Source organism: Prorops nasuta, unplaced genomic scaffold (assembly GCF_024137725.1).
Source record: "Prorops nasuta isolate Cenicafe-Biocafe unplaced genomic scaffold, Cenicafe_Pnas_1.2 PNAS00011, whole genome shotgun sequence".
Lineage (NCBI taxonomy): Eukaryota > Metazoa > Arthropoda > Insecta > Hymenoptera > Bethylidae > Prorops > Prorops nasuta.
The window spans coordinates 110143-133316 of record NW_027116808.1 but is presented as its reverse complement, the minus strand read 5'-3'; the positions used below and the strand labels follow the sequence as shown (position 1 = coordinate 133316).

Here is a 23174-nt window from a genome sequence, read left to right as displayed (position 1 = left end):
TTCTCTCTCTCTCTCTCTCTCTTTGAGGCAGACAGACTATCTGAAATTTTCAGGCTGGCAATAAATGAGCGAAGTTCGTGAGTAGAAAACGAACTATCGTGATATACTGTTAGTGACGTGACTCGGTCTTCGGTGATGATCAAACTTTTATCCGGTGCGCTGTGCACTAATGGATGCAAACAAACTCTCTGATCCTCGTCTCTTTCGTCCAGTAAAAAGATTGATCGAGACCAATTTTTTCCTCCACTAATTTAGCAAATTCCACTCATCGATCTCTCCTCGATTACTGATGGCTCTTTGCCTTGAATAATCTCTAGATTTTTCTCTATAGAGACACTTTTTGCACTAGGAATTAAAATATCAATTTCTTTTTTTTTTTATCGAAAAAGCAGAAAGGATTCGTGATCGATCGATCCTTGAATAGATCATATACATATATGCACCAGATGACGAAAGTATCAGTGATTACGACGTGGGTTTAGGTAAACTTATCAGGGTGTGTGTGTACAGTCTCGTGTGATTTTTTTTGTACAATAATTAAACTTTGTTTTATTTCCAAGTAGTAATGAACCGTTTTGATCAGCCTATACAGGGTGATTGAAAATTTTAACATTAATCTTCCAAACAAAAAATTGTAAAATAATTACAAGTAGTGTTATCGATTACGAAAATTGATCAGTGACTTCAGGATGGGTTTGTTCAGGAAATTGTGTAATAATTCACTTTGTAAAATAATCGAAACTATCGCAAGTACGTTGCGTGTTTATAAATATTGCGAGTGGTGTAAAGTCAGTTGCAGTATGCGTTGGGAAACAAGTGTATATTCTAGAATGTAAACTAGTACATGTACAGTGTTTTTCGTAATGGTATAGAGGTTAGGGGAGGAGACGGGGAAGATGCGTTTGTCATAGGCAAGAAACAACACCATATATCAATATCACACGGTGCAATCAGCGTTATTAAAATACGTCGATACGTTTCCCCAGGTAATAAGCTAATATAGAGGGGGTAGATTGTTGGAAAGGGTGGGGGTGAGTGACTATAATAGTAAAGAGCTAGTATAGCGTTAACCGGTGCCAGCTGGAATCTAACGGAAAGTGGGTTCTAAAATTACGGGACGTGTATGTATATATAAATATATATGTATATGTAAATTTGTACGAATTTATATTTTAATATTTATAACAATTTTAAATGGACGGATAAAATTGAGCAAAGATAGGTGGATAGATAGACAGATGGGTAGATGAAGAGATTGAGAAAGAAAGATTTATGCTCGTGTAATTTGTCATGGAAAAAAACGCGCAGGTCCAATTGCTTCCCGAAGCTCATTGCGATCTCTTTTCGTAGTTTTCGGAACCCTGTTACGTCAGCACCACGTAAAATGCTCTATTACCTGCAAGTCCTGCTTCGCTGCCTCCGCGCCTGCCCTTGTGTGAAAGGTCACGAAACCCACAGGCTGAAATTTAAGAAAACTACATGTTTATTCCATATTGATTTTTCTATTTCTATTACAATTATTTCTCTATTAATAGCACACGTATCGTTCTTCCTAGTTTTACATTGCAAGTTTTCCATTTTGTCAAATGGAATAAAATAATGTATATTTTATAACTTTCGATGAGAATCTACAATATTTTCTATTTGCGTCTTTGTATTACAACTTTTACATCGTAAGTTTCATTCTAGAACCATTATATTGTGAGTGTTTTATGCTATAGTCCTTGTATCTAATAATTATATACATCTCCCTTGTAAAATGAAATAAAACAATGTATATTTTACAACGTTTGATGGAAATCCAAACATGCCTCGTTATTACAAGCTTTATATCGCAAGCTGCATTTTTTCAATCATGATATTACAAATGTTTCACGTTAGTCATTTCACATCCAATAATTATATATTTCTCGTGCGGAATGGAATAAGATAATTTACAACCTTTCATGAATATTCCACGACTTTTTCTATACATCTCATGTTATTAAAAATTTCACACTGCGCAAGTTCTTTCCAACAATCACGAGATGTCGCATTTTAGGGGATAGCCCTATACATTATACAATAATTATATTCCTCGTGCAAAATGCAACAAGATCATTTAATACATTTCATGCGAGTCCCAGGATTTTTTGTCAACTTTTTCAATTGTCTATTTTAGTTCTGCTTCGGAGCTACGATGAATAATAAATGAGAGTTTCCGTTTTTGGAAGAGGGCTGCAGGTTGATATATGAATAATTCAATAATCGAATATCGATGGAAGGTTCTATCGATTGGACTCTTCGGCTAATTTGTGCAATGGTCGAATCTAGGATTTGCTATCGCAGCTCGCACGAATGGTTTGACGCTAACACGAGCTGGCCACATCTGCATATGTAGGTTAATAGCAGCGCGTGCAGCAACGTGCACAAGTCGATCGATAAGAGGATAACTTTTTTCTTTTTTTTTTTTTTTTTTTTTTTTTTTCAAGCACGATCAAATCCACATAAAACACCAGAGCGTATATTCTTTCGGCAGAATTTTTAATACCAACTCCAGTGAGAGTCCAACATGTGTTTTCGCCAGGGTACAACTTACGTATCGATCCACCAATACCATTGTAATTCTATGCCTTTCTAATATATCCCTATGCAACCCTCCGTACACACTCTCTTTGTTCCTATTTCGTCTCGCATATCCTTGATAATTCAATAAAAATAACAACAATCCCTCCGACCTTTCTCCTTCAACAAGAAAACAACCGAATAACATATTTATATAGCAATTGGAAAACACTGACAATTCTCCCTTTTCCATTCTTGTGGCTATTAAACTTATTTCCCAACTCTCTTCAAAGTTATAAATAATTTAATCAAGATTTAAACCTATTTGTTGGAAACCTCCTGCTAAATTACTGGTAAAACTCCTCTAATTATATTGTCACCGACAGTTTTATAAAACGAATCGTGTCAAAAGTTCAACGTGCATCGCAAGTAGAAAATTCATTTTCCACAATTTACCGTGTGTAAAAGGTTTCGAGGTTTATTTTTAAAATTTATTTCTTATATTTCCCTGTGTTTTTGTGTCTCTTGAAAATTACTCTTTCCCTCCGTTGCAATTGTGTAGGAAAAATTATAGTAATAACGACGCGTTTGTTAATGCAATTAGAGATTAATTAAGCTAATCCGCAATTGTATCGATTTTCATGGATCGACGTGGTCTACTCTTACGCGAGATCTATAAAATTGAAACGTGCGGCAAATGTACAGTGGTCTATCGCGTTAATAACGTCCAAACATGCAAATGAAAGCCACGTAACGCACTACATGTATACCACAATAGCACGATAAGTTATTAGCTATCTATAACCAATTGCGATTATCACAACATTTTTATAAATTTCATTACAACATTTTTATCAAAACTAAACAGAGTTTGGAATATCATATCGATAGACATAAAATTAATTGCATCCAAATATAAAAATAAAACCACGAAACGTACACACAAGCGCACCACGTGTATACGATAAATCAATAAATTAGCTATATCAAACCATTATTTATTGCCACATTTTTTAAAATTTGATCAAATATTTGTTATTCGAACTAATAAATCTCTTTGGAATATTATTAATAAATATTGCGTTATACACATGCAAATAAAACCGTATATAAAACATTTGAATACATACATATATAAGTTATTTGATTTTAATATAATTCCCGCAGGTATAAGCAGCTAGGATTGTCCTAGTCGAGCACTCTGTAATTATCACTCTGAAAAACATTTAAACTTCACTTTTTTCTATATTCTGCCAAGATCGCAACCGCCCATCTCTGGCGGCTGTCAAAGACTGCTCGACTCCCCAATGTCATGCGCACATCAAACGTTCAGAACAACAACAAAGACACGAAAGCATTAAAGAAGCAACGTGATTATTGTATCTTTCTCTAACGTATATAATATAAAAAATTAGTTGGCTATCTGAAAAGAAATTTTTTATCCTTACGGTAAAATTATGGACAATTTTGATATCCGAAGTAAAAAAATGTGTGAAATATCGGTGAATCACGCGTGGTTTTAAGGTACCAGTAGACAGTTTGTTTAGGCTAAATCCGATATGCAGAGGAGTTAAAGTACGCTCGAATAATATTCTTTGGAGAGAATTTTTAATACTTTCTCGCGCGTTATCCGCGATGCTGTTTCAATGGCGCTCGTGCATGTGTTTATGCACGGCTGCATGTAACAGTTCGAGCGCGTAAAGATACCACTCGAAACTGCCTGAGAAAAGTACCGCGGGATTTTGCATAATCGAAGAGTACGGAATTATTATGCAACAGGCGACTAGGTTTTCGAATATTTAAAAAGACGCTCAAAGCATCGGCACACATTGTTCATTCTTTTTTAAAAATTCCTTTAATGTTTCATTTCTCATCCCATATATTTTATCAATCATAACTGTATAAACTTATTCGTTTGCATAATTGTTTTATCGGAAATAAATTTATACTCCTCGTTAATACAATTTTTAGTATACTGGATTCGCCTCAAATTTATTTAAATAATTCTTCTACCTTTTGCAAATTAATAATTAACACTCTTAAAATTATAATTTATCGCATAAACTGGTAATGTGTTATATTCCAGTATCTTGATGAAATAATGCAATTAATTTTATGATTCAAACTCGAAATGAGTCTGATAATCAATATTAATTAGCTAGAAAAATAATGATAAGCAAAATTTGTCGATTTTTTACGTGATATAATTTAATATAAAAATATTCCAAACTCTTTGCCTTTCCCAACATATTCGAAAGTTCCTGTAGGATAAAACTTAACTTATTATCTTTTCCCGAAAAGCAACAATATGCTCTGTAAAGTTATCAGTAAATAAGTTTTCTTTTCAATTCTTATCTCCAGCAAAATAATTTAGAATGTTCTATTCTGACTTTTCACTCGCATTGTCGTCTCACGAACTCCTACGAATATCCCCACGTGTATTATAAAAGTAAATAAATTTTTGGTTTTGCTTTTCACCTGATATTTCGCTTAAACGCCTTAATGTAATTACGCTTTATCCTTATACAGAGGCAAGTTCATTTTTTTCTTGGGAATTATACATATTCTGCCTTTGTTCGTATTTTATTAAGCTTGGACTCGTATAGTAATTTTACTGGTATTTCCCAAGGCTACTTCACTGTCTTAATATAATTAGTTTTACATTACGTCGATGAAAGTTGCCTACGGAGAGTTCTTTTTGGATAAAATTTCGAGAAAAAAATCGTGGACAGTTCTGCAACCTCTTATATCATTATCCTTGTAAATTTACAATATTAATTTTACAACAATACCCTACTAATAACCATTATAAATTATTATCCTACACTTCCATCTAAAATTTACACCAGAAACCTCGACTTGCACAAAGCTCCCCACAATTTGTTCCTTGTAATAAATAAAAACCTTGTAACTTTTAATATTCGTTACAAAAAAACTCTGTATTGAGAAACGATAAATTCAAAAACTTATGTACCAAATTACACTGCCTAATAATTTACAAGTTTATTATAAAGTTAAAGTGCTGCAAGAAAAATCTGGCTGAAATTCTTTTTGATAAAAGTTGTATCACGTGACAAGTAGAATTTTCCAAGAGACTGTAATACGTTTCTGTTGCTTTTGTTAGGCCAGTATCGTATATACGAGGTATATAGTATAAAGGGTTAAAAATTCTATCAAGCTTCTCGCAGCCATCGTGCTTTTTCGCGTGCTTTCTTGCTTTCCTCTTGCTGCATATATTAATGCTATCTCGGCAAGCTTTAAGGCCGCGCTGGGCCCTACCAGTCGACAAAATTGATGTAGTTTGCTTTCTTTCGCTCCGAATCCTACAAACTTGGCGTTTCGTGACCAACCGTTCCCCGACATTAGCCTACGGAGCGATCGAGGCCAAGCAATATTAAAATGGAAATTTCTTACGAGAAATCCCACCTACGAAATACTTTTCATCCCTCTGAATAATCGTTCCACGATCCACCGATCGACGCACCCTTTCTCTCTCTCTCTCTCTAGTTCCTCCCTCAAAAATCTCAATTAAAAACTAATACAATCCTCCCTGTACAAAAAAAAAATCCAAATCAACAGAATTCCCTAAAAAAACACACCCAAACATTATTTTTATATTCCAGCTCGCGAGAAAGATTCGATTTCACAGTAAAAACTTTCAACGTGCAAAGTTGGTTAAAAAATGGAAACTGAGGGACTGTCAAAGTCTCACAAATGTTTGGTGTGTTATTTTTTAATGAAAGAGGAGAGAGAGAGAGAGAGAGAGAGAGAGAGAGAGAATTGCCACATAATATATTCTGGTGCGACACGAATGCTGGGTATAGTATAATGTTTCGTGACTACGCGTCTAGCACAGTAGTTTTGAGATAAATTATAAAATAAGGGGTCTGGATCAATAGCTGTAATGCAGCTCGCAACGCAGCTAGCTGATACGTTTTCTCAGACTGGGAAAACTTGCAGTTTCGTGACTCACTCGTAATATTCGAATCTAATTTCTAATTGTCCTTGGGAGAAACATCCACCCCCTCCCCCTTACCCTATTCCTCTGCCAAAGTTGCACGCAAAATTCTCAAATTATCTCGCCATTCGTGCTCGATTTAAGCAATTTTTTTTGTCCTTTCTTTTCTTAAAGGAAAAACAGCAAGAAATTTTGCTCCTTCCCTTATGGTCCCCGAGCGTGCGATAAATCGCATTTTAGCGTCCGGGTCGCGTTTCGCGTCACTTCGATCAACATAAAACTATACTGGAAGCCACGGGACAGTCGTACGAAATCCCACTAGCAGTAGGAATAACGCGTTCGCGTGATATTTTATTGCCCGAACGTCCAGTCCAATGAGAATAAGCGTTATTTCGCATTACCACGAATGAAATTTTCTCCCGAGCAAACAGATACGGGTCGATTGCAACTCTCCTATATATATATATATATATATGTATTCACATTCGAAGATTTTTATTCATCCAGAAGTCTCCTTTTTTATTTTCATCCTTGGCAGTGGGAAATAATAATATTAGCTTTGAGTAATAGAGACGAGGGATTATATTGAGATACTGAATACACTTTTTGTTTAAATTATGTTTTTTTTTTAAATTTTTCATAGTTATTGTGTAATTTTAATCGAAGAAATTAATTTAAATATAAATAGCAGCGAATAACGCTATATTGCATCGTAGTTTTTTTAGCGAGTGTGCGACGATTTTTTCATCTATTCCAGAGCAATCAAATTTTGAATGAAGCAATTAATTAGCGAACGTAAAGCACTAAATAATATTTTTCCCAATTACTGTTATCCATATTTTTAACGAATTTTTTTCGCGTGGGTGAATTGACCTTTTTAAAACCTAGTACATTCTCGTACTATTTTCGAAATTGGAAAAAGTATGAAAATAGTAATTGGAGTAATTAAGCAACGTGCAATTAGAGTTATAAATTATGACATTACATGTTAATGTTTTTAATGGTCGTACGTGAGTCTCCTGTTCAATTTCAGAGAATTGACGAGATTTCAAAGTCCATTTTTGAATTAACTAATTAATTACCAGAAGAAACTACTAATTAATGAAATCTTATAATTAGATGTATCCCCATATTTCTAAGAATAAATTCACATGCTTTTACTGATTCGATTTTAAACGTAACGCAGACAGGCACCCCTCGGAATTGGTAAAAATAGACAAATCTTAATTAGAGCAATTAATTAGCACATAAATAGTGCTAAATAAAAACCCCAGTCTCATTGGATCGTTCCCCTTCGAATCCAGGTTAACAGACAATGAAATATGAGAGTACGAACGATGCTTTTTGCAACTCGAAAGCTCTCAACGCGTGTATCGATCGAATAAAGGGATAAATAAAATGGAAAACAATTGACCAAATTTTCCAAGCAAGTCTACGCTACGAAAATTCGATTGAAACTTTTGCATCGATTCATCCAAGTTTTTCCATCTTTCTGTCGTTTACACTGAGAACAGGGTAAGCTGCATGCTTCATATTGTTCTCCCTCCTAGCAGATATATATATATACGATTTTCCAAATTTTATGCCAACCTTATACGACCCACCTACTGATTTTCAATTGTTTCTTCGACAGCCACAACTCACAATACTATTTCTTTCTTTTACAGCATTTTTCCCTGTCTGAATGAAACTTCGATCCGACCATCTTGAAATGTCCACTTACCGATGCTGTTTTCCCGTTTTTACTCGTGACTTTTAGCAGCGACCCCTCGTACCCCTGAAACACAAAAAATTATCAAATTAATAGCTGCAATTTTCTTACTTCACTCTTCTACAAAACGCGATAAATAAAACGTCCATTGAATAGCTGTATAATTTCAATGGAAGCACCTGGCGATTAACGCTAGATTTTTCCAATGTTTAAAGAAAGCAAAGACTTTTCATCCCTCTTTGCTTCGTCAACAGTTATCTTATTATAAATTCATTTGAAGTTTTAGGTCACGTTCCAGTTATTGCTGCTGACTACAGAAACGGTTAATTGCAGGGGGATTGTTACCCACAGCTGACTGGGTTAATAATCGATTGGAATTAAGAAGATAATACAGATAATAGTTAAATGGAAAGCACATTTGTACAGCTGCTGCATAAATCAATACGATCAACCTCATTCTTTCAGCATCTTGTGGATATTTGAATAAATGTAATCTAATCTCCAATCGTAATAATTCGGCCTAATAATAATATTAAAATTACATAATAAATAAACTACTGCAAATTTTAAAATAATTTCCAATCATTTCTGCATGAAAATTTGTAATATAAAATATTTTTTTTACCTAATAAACCATTTTTCCATGGGATTATTAAATTTTAACAGAGGTTTACTTTAATTATCACGGAGCTAGTCATTAAATGGTAGCGGAGTCATGGATATTATCAATAGGGAATCAAGGGATTTACTCGCATCGATTTATATAGCCATAATCGATATAGTTAGAGGGCTAGTCTGTGGTTTTTTGTCGTTTGCTCCCGTTGGATTTGTCGCAAGCTTCGCCAAATATACTCGACAGAATTATTGCTCCACGGTGCGATAATGCTGCATTGTTTTCAAACTCACTACGCTTTATTATTACCCCCCCCCCCTCACCCCTCCTCTCCACCAATTCCAATCGTTAATGTCACACACTCGCTAAATCCTACAGAATTTTCAACCAGTTTTAATCTTTTCAAAATTTCTCTCCCACTACTGTCATGCATCAAACTACCGTACTACACACACACGCACACAAGGAAATTTTGACTCATAATTCACAACTACGAATCATGCAATGCATCATTTTCTTTCATATACAAATTTAATTCTCAAAATAATCACCATAGTTTCTATTTTTATCATCTATTCTCTACTTCCCTTTTTGAAAGTGGCTAAAAAGGTGTATTTTCTTACGTTAATTGATATTTTTTGTTTAAAAAAAAATCTGCATATTTTAATTCATGAATTTATCGCGACTGCTGATTCATTACCGTTACGAAAACAGCTCATAATTATTATAAACGATACAGCGCGTTGCGAGCAAGGGAAAAGTAAATTTTCGAGTTGGCAACTCTGCAGGTTTGCAAGAATATTGCACGTTGAAAGGTAATCAAGAGGTATGAAATTTTGCAAGGAAAGAAACTTGCGTAGTGAAATTAGAAAGTTGGATAAACTTGAATCGGAGCGGTAGTACCAACAACCCGCGGGTACTTGCTTTTATCAAATAGTAGCTGAAGAGCTTAGCTACGAGTACTCAAATTGCACACGCTTTTTCAGCCTTTATTCTCGACACGAAAAAAAATATTTGCATCTCAATTGTATCCTCCTCTTTGTTTACATAGAGAAAGAGAGAGAGAGAGAGACTATCTTTGCACTTTGCAGGATAGAAAAATAGCAAACACGGTAAAACAAGATAATTTCTATGCAAAAAAATCTCTTTCTTACAAATAAACAATATTCCAACAAAATCTTTACTTTGTTTAAAGAAATTAATGTTGAAGAAAAAGAAAAAAAGACGAAGAAAGAGTAAAACAATATATAATTTAATAGAATAAAAGAATGACATTAATATTCGAGCGAGAATCCAGGCAAAGACAGCTGATTCCTTTGATACGCATGATTAAATATTTTAGAAAGTTTAGGTAAATGTATTAGTGTACAGCTATTATACGTGTATGAACAGGTGCTGGAGAAGTGGCGTTATCTGGGGAAAATTCAGCAAGCATGCAGTGACGCAATGCGAGTTGAATCAGCAGCCACCACGATTGGTCGATATTTTTGTGCCGGAGAGGTTCAAGTGCAGTCTCGGTGCTCGACGGGGAATTAATCGACGAGCGTCTCGCGAACTACAGGTTCGACGAGGTAATCAAGATTTATCGGTCGCTTCCGCGCGCTCAAAGCCTCCAAGAATTCCACCACAAATCTCCGTGCTCGCTCGCTTGTAATCAACCCAACTGGCTTCTCCTTCTATTTTTTTTATAATAGGTCAGGATTCGATAGCTCCACATATACGAGATCGAATTAAACCATCTCGTATATTTCTTATCATTCCTTTTCTTCTTCTCACCCCCCCCCCCACCTTGTTTTTATATAATTAATTAATTAAACTAAATAGAAGATATATCAAAGTTAAAGAGAGAGAGGGATTGATGAAATTTGCATCGAGTATTTTGAGCAATTTGAAAAAGTGCACTTTTGTATATGTAAGATTGGATCAGGTTACGTAGTGTGTGTGCGAGTGAATAAAATGGTGTCTTACTCAGAGATTTCGTGATGGGTCTTAGAAATATATCCTTTCGATTCGATTGTGACAGGCACGCCAACTTTTTTGGCGATTGGCAGACATTTTCACAGCTCGGTGCACTTATCGAAATGCATCGAGTTCCTCCACATCGTAGCAACGTGGCATGATTCTTCGTTGCGCGAGGAAAAAAAAGAAATTACATTTTATTCGCGGTCCATTAGCGATTTTACGATATAAACAGTAGCTCGCCTCGTTTGACTCTCAATGGCTGGGAACTGTTTAAACAACGTCGAGTATTTGTGTGTTCAAAAGGGAAACTCTGACTAATTTCTCATCGATGTATATTTATGGTTGATGGAAAAACTCGATGAAGCGCAGCAAAGTTGAACGGATCGGTTGATTGGTGAAAAATGCTTGGGAGGGTGTACGGGAGGCATCGGACGGTTTGGCAAGGAGAGTGGTACAGCGCGTGCCAAAGAATTATGTTTCCTGGTCGTAAACAAGAGAGGATTATGCTCGAGGTTCCTTGGTATTTATATTAAACTCACGAAAGTTGTCGGTGGCTCTGAAATCTCTTCTCCGTGCCAGTGAATGTTCTCTGAATTTCGTCATAATTGACTATCTAGAGCTATCTTCTCTCGTTTCAACAAATTTTATGAAATACCTTGATCATTTTTATTGCAAACATTGTCCAACAAGTAAATATATTTTTTCAAGTCTCGTCTTAATCGAGATAAAATTCTGTAAAATGTTTTTTCATTTTTATTTACAAAATAGCTAAGAGATAAACATGTTTCTCTGAATTCGTTATAATTGACCATGTATAGCTATCTCCTCGCGAAACAAGGTTTTACGAAACATTTGGATTTTTATTTAAAAAATTGGCTAAACAGTAAATATGTTTTTCAATTTCGTAATAATTAACAATGTAGCTACTCTCGTTTAAAAAATTCCCATAAAATGTCCGGATTTTCTTTAGAAAAACCACATTTCACTAAAATTCATTATAATTATACTTATGCAGTTGTTCTTATATTAAAATAACTCAATGAAATATCTGTTGTATACAACTCCAATAAATATATAATCTCCAAAGGGAGAAAAATTCTGCAAGAAAGGGAACGAGCAGCAGTGATAGAGACAGAAATCAATAATTATAATTTTTTCTTCTCAAAAACTGTACATGATTTTTTGTTTGCGTTGAGCAGAGAGTTGTATTGGATGGTGAGAGAGAGAGAGAGAGTACCATTCTAGTTGTGGAGGGAGGGGAATGGGGGGGGGGGGGGGTGATATTGGAGTAGCGTTGCTCGCATCGAGAAACGGTCGAGCAATTCCAAAGCAAAGGAAAACGCGAGAAGACAATTCCTAACCGACACAATGTGCGGCCAGCTATGCAAATTCTTGCTTCAATCGCGAATCTGGTGGCTGCATTGGCCTCAAAACTTCACCGCGAGAGTTGCTTTTAGTTTCCACGAAATTCCACGCTCTACATAGTTTAGCTGACGGCTGACTTTCCACGAAAAATCTGCAGTTTCGTTCAACCTCTCTATCCCAACTATATAGCATGGAAATTTGTTTTCAATCAGTAGCTCCGACAACTCGGCACTTATTTCGAAAATCGAGCTTGCTAGAAATATTATCCTCCGGGGAGAGAGAGAGAGAGAGAGAGAGAGAGTAATCTTTGCATTGTTTCCAACTTGAAACAAATTGTCTCTACTTGTTTTTTTTTCTTTATTATTTATTTTCTTATCAATTATTATTCGATAATTATCTTTGTATATTTGTCCCTTTGAGATTTTTCATAATTATCAACTTTTACCAAATAAATTTGACGTAATTGTAGCGTGGTTCCATGTATAATGATATTAATAGAAACAAAATCCTCTGGAGGGAAAATAATCTTTGTATCTCACTACTTAAAACAATTTGTTTTTAGTATTCGTTCGCTTAATAATTTCTTTTTTATCAAAACAGATTCATTAGTGAATTTAAAAAAGACATGTGAATGATCAATGGGAATATCGAGTGTTTCAAAGGGATTTAGGAAGATTTCGAGTGATGCGCGATAAGAACAATCGCAGAGAATTGGCTGGAAGAGATTTTCCGCGGGAAAATGTCGAGTTATCGGTTTTCCGGAATGGACTTTTCGTTTTATTTTTCGAGAGTCGCGTTATCGGAACGGTGTTGTTTTTTGGCGGAAATTCCTTCGACTTGGACCAGATCGATATATGTATATATATATACAGTAGAGTATATCGAAGAAGGATCGATCGTAGCTGTCAGTCAGCCAGGGAGAAACTGCCAATCGACAAGCCGGCCGTTTCACTGGAAATTGGAGAGTCTCTCTGACTGCAAAAAGAGTAAGACGCGCCAGACGAACGATTCCACGGAAAGAATAAGCCAAATTTCCCACGACTGCCAATCACAAAAAAGTTTCGCTTCTTCAAATTCAATCGAGCGAATCAAACCGATCCAAGCTTCTCCCTTTCCCCATTTAATTATTCTTTAACGGCTATTAATCTAGAAAATGACAATTTCATATCGATACAAAAATTCTACGCTTTCCCCTTTTTCTTAGAATTTTCAGCACGTGTTCACAAGGTACTTGACTGTAGAATTTTAAAGTAGTTTTTATAGGAATAAAAAAGCTTATTTGAAAATAGTGCTGAGAAAGTAAGAGAGATTTAGATTCTAATCGTTAAAAATTGTATAGTTTTAATTTTCCTGTACTTTTTACTTGTTTAAACAAAATTTTTTATAAAAATAATGTTAAGAGAGCAAACGAGTGTTTGAATCAAATGAAATATCTTCGCAGATGCTATTAATTTAGGTTAAGATTTGTGAAAGTATGAGAGATATTCTTTTCTTTTGATAAAAAGGAATTGAGGGGGGGAGGGGGGGAGTGTACAGTAGAGAGTAAGAGAAGGAAAGAAGAGGTTTTAAGAAGAAAAAAAGAGAATAAAGAGGGTGAAATTGTTCCCGCTCCATTTGGAGATTTCTCGCGACTCGGTTCCGTGGAGCGTGTAACTCTGAGGTTTCCTTGGTCAGTAAGCCACTTTTATCCAGCTCTTCTACTCTCAACTTCTAACTAAGATAAGATTCTCACTGATCGGTATAATGCTCTCATCTTATTTTTTCTATTCTATGTATGTATAAATATATAAAGGGTGGACCACTTATCTTCTTCACCCTAAACAATTCTTAAGAAATAAATTTTACCAAATTTGCATCTTTGAATATCCACAAAGCTAGTCTACTTATAAAATTATAAATTAATTACAGAAAGCCATGTAAATTTTATTTATTAAACAAATTCCTAGAATCAATAAATTAAATATATGTATATATTTAGGGTGAAAGTTCTGGATGAATTTTAATGCATACAGGTTCAAAGTTAATAAACGAGAAGAAAGATAGACAAAAAGGGAGAAAGGTAGAAAGAGCTCACCTCGTAAGCTCTGAAGAGCAGGTACAGCTCCCTCGGTTTGGCGTCCATCGGCAGGCCGCTCACGAACAAGGTGCGCACCTGAAAAGAGAGAAAGCAACGATAATTGTGCTAATTAAGGTAATTGGCAGGCGGGGGCGAAGAGAGCGAATCGAGGAACACGCTGGGACAGCTGGATGGGGTGGTCTAAGGCGGATGCAGGCACCGAGACACTCCGGGGCTCACGGATAAATCGTCTTCTCGCTTTGAGTCGATAGCCAATTCGAGAATTATCGAAAGAAACTCGCCTCTTTTATAACAATCCTTCCTCTTACTAATCATCTTTATACTATACTCTTTTTAACTTACCACCCCCCCCCCCCACTCGTCGTTATATAACCATTCGTATATATAGTTATATAATATACAAGGTGTCTTACGAACGATGGCCATGCCAATAGTACCATCGGATAGGGAAAAAAAATCTGAGTAAAAAAGTTGTAAAAACTTTTTTCTAGCACCTTTAGTTAAAAAGTTATTTGGAGAATTAAAGATTATCAATTAAAGTAGCCTTTCTTAAAGAGGAAGATTGTTTAGGTCGCGTTATAAGACCAAAAATGCTAAGATTCTGTGAATTAGAATACTACAAGAAAAACACAAAGCCACACATCCACTTGAGACTATTGTGAAGTGGTTCAAGGCCGATCGACAGTTTCCAGTGCCAACGCCATAAAAACAATCAAAACATAAACATACCATTACAATAGTCTCAAGTGGATGTTTGGCTTTGTGTTTTTCTTGTAGTATTCTAATTCACAGAATCTTAGCATTTTTGGTCTTATAACGCGACCTAAACAATCTTCCTCTTTAAGAAAGGCTACTGCAATCGAAAATCTTTAATGACAAATAACTTTTTAACTAAGGGTGCTAGGAAAAAAGTTTTTACAACTTTTTTACTTAGATTTTTGTCCCCTATCCGATGGTAATATTGGCATGGCCATCGTTCGTGGGACACTCATATAATAGAAACTTATACTTTTTAATTTTTTTTAATCATTCAAATAAAGATTTCACTAAAATTGCAAACTCTACAAATCTTTTTAAATGAATCTCGTACAAAAGTACTATTGCCTTATTTTCATCGATCTTCTCGAAAAGAAGGGAGAATTTTGTTTCCTCGAAAAAGGGGATCGATCACGAGACTTTGGGTCTTGATCGAAGGATGTAATTTGGCGTGATTTTTTGCAGCTTGGCCAACCCTCCGAACGATTTCTCCTATGCCTCCTCCCATCGATGGGTCGTAAAAGTCGGAAGCTATTAAAGCCGCTAATATAATTAAGCTCACCCCAGGAATCACCAAGTTGTTCAGGAATATTGAACGAATCGTCAATCACTGACAAACGATTTAATAGGTCACACTCCAATAGGTGTACGCGTATATGTATATACATAACTATCTTTTGCATTAACAAAAGCATCAAATTATCATCAGTTTGTATATTTTGACATTTCAACGTATAAATTACTTTTAAACTGCTCATACACACGTAATTAACAATTAAACCACTAATCTACTTCATTTATAACTAAACAAAGTTTTACAACAACAACAAAAAACACAATACAAATATTATAATTACATAATAAATAGCAATGAATTTATAATTTTTGTATAGGGATAAAGTCTAATAGCGATAACGTTTTATTTTTAATGAAAAAATAGAGAGAGATTAAATTCAGTGGAACTAATAACATAAGAGAAGAATGTTTCAAGTAAAAATTCTAAAGACGAATGAGTGAAATTGTCAAGCAACAATAATAATCGAGCGAGCTACGTAGAAAATTCGTCCACCACCACAAGAGATCCTGGCGTGTATAGAATGCTGCCATTCCAACCGAGTTACACTGTATTTATTATGCTCGAACTCGGCGAGCTTTAATTAAAAGCAAGCTTGAAGCTGCCTCGCGTGCACGATTGCGTCAGGCTGCATTTGCATCAGTTTTTTTCTTCCCTCGCCACTCCTACACGAGCGAATTCTTTTTATCGCTCGTGTCAGAGTGGTCCACGTGAAAGTACTTTCAGCGAATGTTGCGCGGAGTATTACGGCCTGCTTTCACCGATGCGCGTGCACCATTTCGCTCGATCAAGAAAACCTTGCCTGCGGAGAGACAAAAGAACACTGTTCAGCCAGGGTCAGCCGTGGATTCTCGCATTCTGAGAGGAACAAAGTTTGCGCGAAACCCATGCTGCAAAAGTCGTCATTCTCGAGGAAGAGGGGATGGGAAAAAATTAGTTATTTATCTAAATACAGTTGTACAGGGTGCTCCTGTAGTTTTTGCAAAAAGTATAGATTCGTACAGAGGGAATTATTTGGGGAATAAAGTTCTGATAAGATTTTTTTATACAGTCCTTGATTAAAAAGTTATTAAGGGCTAAACATTATTTTTTCGAGATTTTTTATTGGTAGAATCGAGTCACGATTGTGTCTCGTTGTTTCTGCAGCGTTTTACAAACAGTAATAAATCTTTAATTGTTAATAGCTATTTAATTAACAGCTAGTTCAAAAATATGGTATAAAAGTTTTATTTTTAACATAGTTTCTTCTATATGAATCTATCGGTTTGGCACGAGTTGATAAGACACCCTGTATATACCAGTCTATTGTCTTTTTCTGTGTTTTTCAAGAAATGTGACGAGGAGGAGAGGACACCAGGAGTTATCGTTATCGTAAAGCAGTCGTTAAAGAAACGTGTAACTCTAAAAGAGAATCGCAGTGAACGATACTAATGGATGGGACGAAGTAGCTTTAAAGTTTCTCGTAAGAAATGTGTAAGTTTACACTGTAGCATCTTGAGTGTGTGCTTTTGCTTTTATACTATAATTATTACCGTAATAAGAATCTATATATATATATATATATAGTATATAGTGTAAAATCCACTCGTATAACTCTCAAGTCTATAATCCTTCGAAGCAACAACGGTGATGCTAGGATAACGTGTTCGTCCAATTATTCCACACAAGAAACAGTAGCTATATAATTAATAAAATTGCTAAATAATTAGAGCCGTGAGTTCTAGCTCTTATACGCGTTGATGACTTAACTTTATTCGCTTGTATTACGCCAACTTTATGGATTTCCAAGAAAACATTGCGATTTTTTTTAATCGCACGTGAAATTAACGGAAAAAATAATTCACTGATGGAAAATTCAAGTCAACTTTTCTCCTGAATTTTCATCGTGCACAAATTTCTTGCTATATCGAGAACTGGTTTGTTTTAGTGGGAGAAAAAGGCATGAAATAAAATGGGGGAATGTTAATGTGAGAAACAATGCAGTGGTTTACTATGAAAAGAATACAGAATAGTTAGGAAACGAGACAAAGCTATGAGGGAGATGTTGGGAGATTGGGAAAAATAGGTGGATGATGACACTGGTCTATTGCTAGAATCGAAGCTATTTCTCAAAAATTTCCACGTAATTAAAATTCTTTTCTTAACAATCGCTGAATAGTGTTCTTTTTCAACGAGGAAAAAAATAAATAAAATTGAGCAATAAAACGCGCGTTCTATTGCATAAGGGAGAAGGTTTAAAGTGATGCGCGAAAAATAGGTATATCTGCAGCATGGGGAGAGTGGCTGGTCCACGTTGGAATTGAAGCTATTTGGCGATGAGACTGGTAGGTGGCTGCAGTAGGTGAGACGCTAGTTTCTAACGAGAGACGATCGATCACGGACGAACGGGTTCACACCCAGAGTTTGCAATTGACCGTGTCGACAGTTTCCATTGTTTCGTGCTCGAGTCCCGTGTAACTTAGCACTCGTAAGCGTCCTCCAAGCCGATGACTCATTGCTGAATTACTAGTTGACAGCATCGACGAGGAAACCTCTGTGTTTCTGTTCGCGTTACGCGATATTCGATACGAGTATGTGTGTGTACTAACACAGTAGATAATCAAGGGAGTGTATACGAAAAATGTAGAGGAGAGAAATACAAAAATTTATCAATGTAATAAAAATATGACAGTATTTGTTATTGCACCAATACATATTTTCGTGTTAATCTCAATGTGCTATTATGTAAGCAATGAGAACACATATAGCAGACTACTAATTTCTCCCACGACTCTTCATTATTCTCCGTGCAGCTTTATAGGGGAATAAATAATTGTTCATTTGCCGTGTCTCGTTAAATTTCGCTATAATTATTATTATAGCAAAATGAATAATCGTTGCAAAAATATTCATCCATCGTTCGAGTATATTTATAAAATTTCCTGATAAGTTTGTAGGAAAGAAATATTGTTCAATTTTGCTACCCCTTCCAATTGCACCATTTTTATTATCATAAAAGAATTAAGGAATAACCATTTAGAAAAGAAATTGATTCATCACTGGAATATAAATAATAACGAGAAATCGATACTGTACTGCTTCTTGTCTCCAACTGCTGTACTCCATTAAGTAACGAACTTTAATTCCATCTAGAAACATCAGTCCGAAGATTCAGTTTCAATCAATTGCACCTATTACGAGTTATTCTGTATTGCTAACGATTCTACTGAATATTAAAAGCGCACAGGGCACAAGACAGGAGGGAAAGTAATTTGAAAATAGAATTCTTCGATATGACTCCACGTTGCACAGTGAACTATCTTTCCAATTATTCTTACAAATTATCTTTTTCTTTCATTCGAATTTTTAATTGGGAAAAAGCATGCTTTGTTTATTCGATTGGTTTAAAAAACCTCAGGTTTCAGCAGAGACACCGAATAAAATTATGAAGCTGTTGTGTCAGTTAGTGTAAGTGTGTATATTTGCGTACCGGAAGTAAGGGTTGAGCGAATAAATGTGCGTCATAACGCACTCAGATGCAATAATGTTATGACGCTAATGCTCTCAATTTTTCAAACCTTTGGTGGAAAACTCGTTAATTTCTTGTCAATTCTATTTTTCTGTAAATTCACAATTGAAGCTTCCATCTCTAATTAAATAAATCTCATGATTCTCATTGAATGTAATTTTATGAATTTTGTATAAAAAAGTCAAGAATCTACGAGAGATGCTCAAGTTTAAATAACAAAAGAAGATTATTAAAAAGTGGATTCAATTTTTTTTAAGAGTGATTAAATTAATTATTGAAAACTCCACAGTGGAAATTAAAGTTTGAGAAAATATACATGTGTGCTTACGTATATAATAATTTGTGGTCTACCACTGCAGGTAAGTAAAGCTATAGGAAACTCAATTATACAAAAAAATAAATTGTAGAATTCCTAGAAAAGCTTAAGATTTTCTCAAACAACGAGAGGCCAATTATTCCGATTTCGAGATAAGACGGTTTTACTAAACCACTAGTAGAAATATGAAGCAACGGGGAGAACCCACGAATAATAATAATAATCATAACAAAAGTAGAAGAAAACGAAGAACGCATAATTTGATAAGAATCTCTGAAGAAATTTATGTTGGTCGTTACATACAAAGTGATTGTACAAGAATAAGGAGTATGCTCTATGTATATTTATATATATATATATATATATATATATTCGTTTGCATCGTTAACGTAGCATGTTGTAAGCGATTCAGGGCTCATCCAAGCCAAGTTCCGGTATTTTATTTTGTCCCACACAATCGGAAGTACGTTCATCGCTTTCGCGATTGCGAATGAAAAAGTGTTGTGAAATTTCCAAAATATCGAAATCCTACGCCAATGCAAAGTCACATTCTAATTCGATCAGGAAAAACTTACTCCATAATTTTATTGATCTCTTATAATTTTTCCATAGTATTGGAATGGGGAATGATGAGATTTGATATAAAAAAATAAAATTCAGTTGCAGATGAAAAAATTTGTTGAAACTTTTCAAATATGGAGATTTTACATCAGGATCAAATTTGCATCTGGACGTTCCTATATTTTCACATATGATCGTATAATTTCTCGACGTATTCGTAGCTTGGAATAATGAGATCTAGTATATAGGAAAAATAGAATTAGCATCGAGAGATAAAGGAAAATTTGGACTAATATATAGTGACAACCAAACTATGATTCAATCTTGAGATTCTACGCAATTGCAAAGGCTGTATCCGGACATTCCTATATTTTCAGAATTGATTGTATAATTCCTAGGTCTATTCGCAGCTGTGTATAATGACATCTGGCACAGCAAAAAATAGAATTACCACTGAGATAATGGAACAATGAGATAAAAGAAAATTCTTGCTAAGTGGCTGAATCAAAAAAAAAAAACATTCTAAAAATTCGAGAATTCCATGCCAGTGGAAAAGTTGTGCACGTGGGCATTCCTATATATATATACATATACATATATATCCACGAATGATCGAATAATTCCTCGAGGAAATCGCAGTTTGGAATAATGAGAGATCTGCTATAAAAATACATTAGAATTATCATTGAAATAAAAAAATAAGTAAGGTAAGAACCATTTGAAAATTTCGAGATTCCACGCCAGTGCATGGAAAAGGAAAAGTTGCATCCGGACATTCCTATATATTCTATATATATACATGCACGGATTGATCGAATGATTCCTCGAGGAATTCGCAGTTTGAAATAATGAGATCTGGTATAAAAAAATGAGAATTAGCATCGAGATAACGGTAGATTGTCACTAGCGGCTTCCCAGTGGATTCACGCCACTTGAATTCTGAGTGGCTGCGGTATCAAAACGTTGACGCACGGTCTATCGAATCAAGCTGATCAACGTTTCCGAGGAATTATCCTTCGGCTATATATATATATATATATATATATATATGCCAGCTACAAACTTTTCTCACGCAAATTGCATTATATACAATGGGCGATTAATCCGATAAATAACTCAAGTGCAATCGCATATTCATTTTTCTCCATAACTTGCATTTATCCATACTCTTCTAACGCTTTGCACGCTAATTTATGCGGGAACCAACGAGTTCATCTCTGCTACGAGTGAGCAATTCCATGTAATTTATTAATTTCCATAGGCCGAAGCTTCGCACGATTCATTATGCATCGACTTTAAATTTTTGTAAACACACACACACACATATATAATATATAAATTATTGAACTTTTGTCGAGGCTGCAAAATATCATTACGATTCTTTCCAATTATAATATGGAATCCAAGTTATAATGGATAATATATGGTTAAACAGTTTGAAAATCAAGAACCAATTTAATTATAGAATCCTGACCATTCAAAGGCTGCTTTCTCAGCCAACCCATACAAGATTCGATGACTTATCAGATTCGAGCAAGCGAGAATCCTGTCTGATTACTGGAAATTGCGCTAATCTGTGAAAATCGTTTCGCAAATAGTCGAAAATCCAATGCTTATAGGCCTAGAACCTTGATAATCTTGACTAGTGATATAGGAATCTTATTAAATTCCTTACTAGAGACACTAATTAATAACCATAATTAATTATAAGAAAACAGCGAATAGCTTTTTAAAAATATACACAAATTCTGTATGAAAGCATTATTTCGATAGATGAACAATCCCCTTAACAATACTTTTAAACTGCAACTTTCGCACCCACGTAACAATTAATTCCTATAATTATTAAGAAATATTTTCATCCTTGAATCGTGTAACCTTCTTGAATCCAACCTTTGACCTTTGTTTAATTCGCGAGAAAAGGAAGAATTTTCATAAAATTCATCATTCTTTTGTTGTTGTAATTATAAAGGCGAGTTACGAAGAATGAGAAAAGGTCATTGTAAACAGCTGTATTCTTGGAAAGTAGTGGTTGTGCGTTACAGAATGGCTTCTGCTCGTATACACTGGCGTGTGTGTGCTTGTGTGTACAAAGCAGGGAATAGAAAGTAAAAGGCATAGGCGATACTGAAACTACAGAGGATATCGTGAGGCAAAATGAATGTGAGCATCGGGACACATGGCCGAGCGAGCAGGCATCGTTATATATATATATATATATATATATATATGTATATAGAGCCAGCCACAACGATGCACGTTACAATTGTTCTGACCTCGCGCAACTTTATTATTGATACTCGCCACTGCTCGCCATTTCTCCTTCCCGCAAAATCGCTCATAAAACTTTTTCCCAGCAAAATATACTCTTCACCTTAAACAGCACCTTCAATAAATTATATGGAGAAAAAGCGAGAATTACGCTGCGCGAACCGTTCTATTGAATCCTCTACGTTGTAACACGCCGAGTGTTCATCCCTTAACGAATCTAAACCAAAATTGAGAAAAATGATGGTTGAATTGCAAATTCACAGCGATTTCAATGCGTTATAATTTCGAGATGGCGAGCAACGCTTTGCTTTCGAAGCACTTCTCATATTTCACAAAAACCCTGTGAAGCCTGACGTTCATTAATATTAATCCCTGGCTCGACGCTGTTGAAAATGCGATTCAACTTTAACGGAGCGACTACGAAACGCCTGCATTTTTCCCACTGCGATGCGAGCTTCGAAACTTGATACTTTTTTCTAGCCAAATATTTGCCAATTTTTCACTATTTTATGGCTCATTGTACATCTCCCTTGGATGCTTCGTTCGATCAACGAGGGTAATTTAGCATCGTGGAAGGTTAATTTATAATTTAGCTGATGAGCATTAACGCGTTCTTTCTTCCTTCATACCGAGTCTTTTCTTTCTCGTATAGCTGTAGGAAATCTCTGACTATATGCTGGTTTATAATTGCATGCGAATAATCCTTTCGACAAAATTCAAATCTTTTCGCACGAGACTTTTAATTCGACATTCGAAGGCTTCGATTTAAAAGACTTTCGATAAAATTGCATCTCAATTTTTAAAAAACTACGCAAATTATGATATCTATATTATATTGCATATAGCCTGCATTTCCCTAGCATCATAGAGGAAAGACATGTGGATGGAACAGCGGAGTATAAAAATCTTAAATGTTTACGGTGTGCTATCTTTGCAATGTATATTCTCATGGTGTTAT

The 23174-nt window shown here is 35.2% G+C and overlaps 1 protein-coding gene across 3 annotated transcripts in view; it reads right to left on the bottom strand.

Moving 5' to 3' along the window:
• Positions 1-23174, bottom strand: part of cpo (couch potato) — a 71801-nt gene that overhangs the window by 28567 nt on the left and 20060 nt on the right. For all 3 annotated transcript variants that reach the window (XM_066734268.1, XM_066734270.1, XM_066734269.1), the window contains exons 2-4: positions 14228-14305; positions 8226-8279; positions 1397-1459 (exon numbers count right to left, since the gene is read on the bottom strand). In XM_066734268.1, the coding sequence (XP_066590365.1) occupies positions 1397-1459; positions 8226-8279; positions 14228-14305 (195 nt within the window). The remainder of the gene's footprint in view (positions 1-1396; positions 1460-8225; positions 8280-14227; positions 14306-23174) is intronic.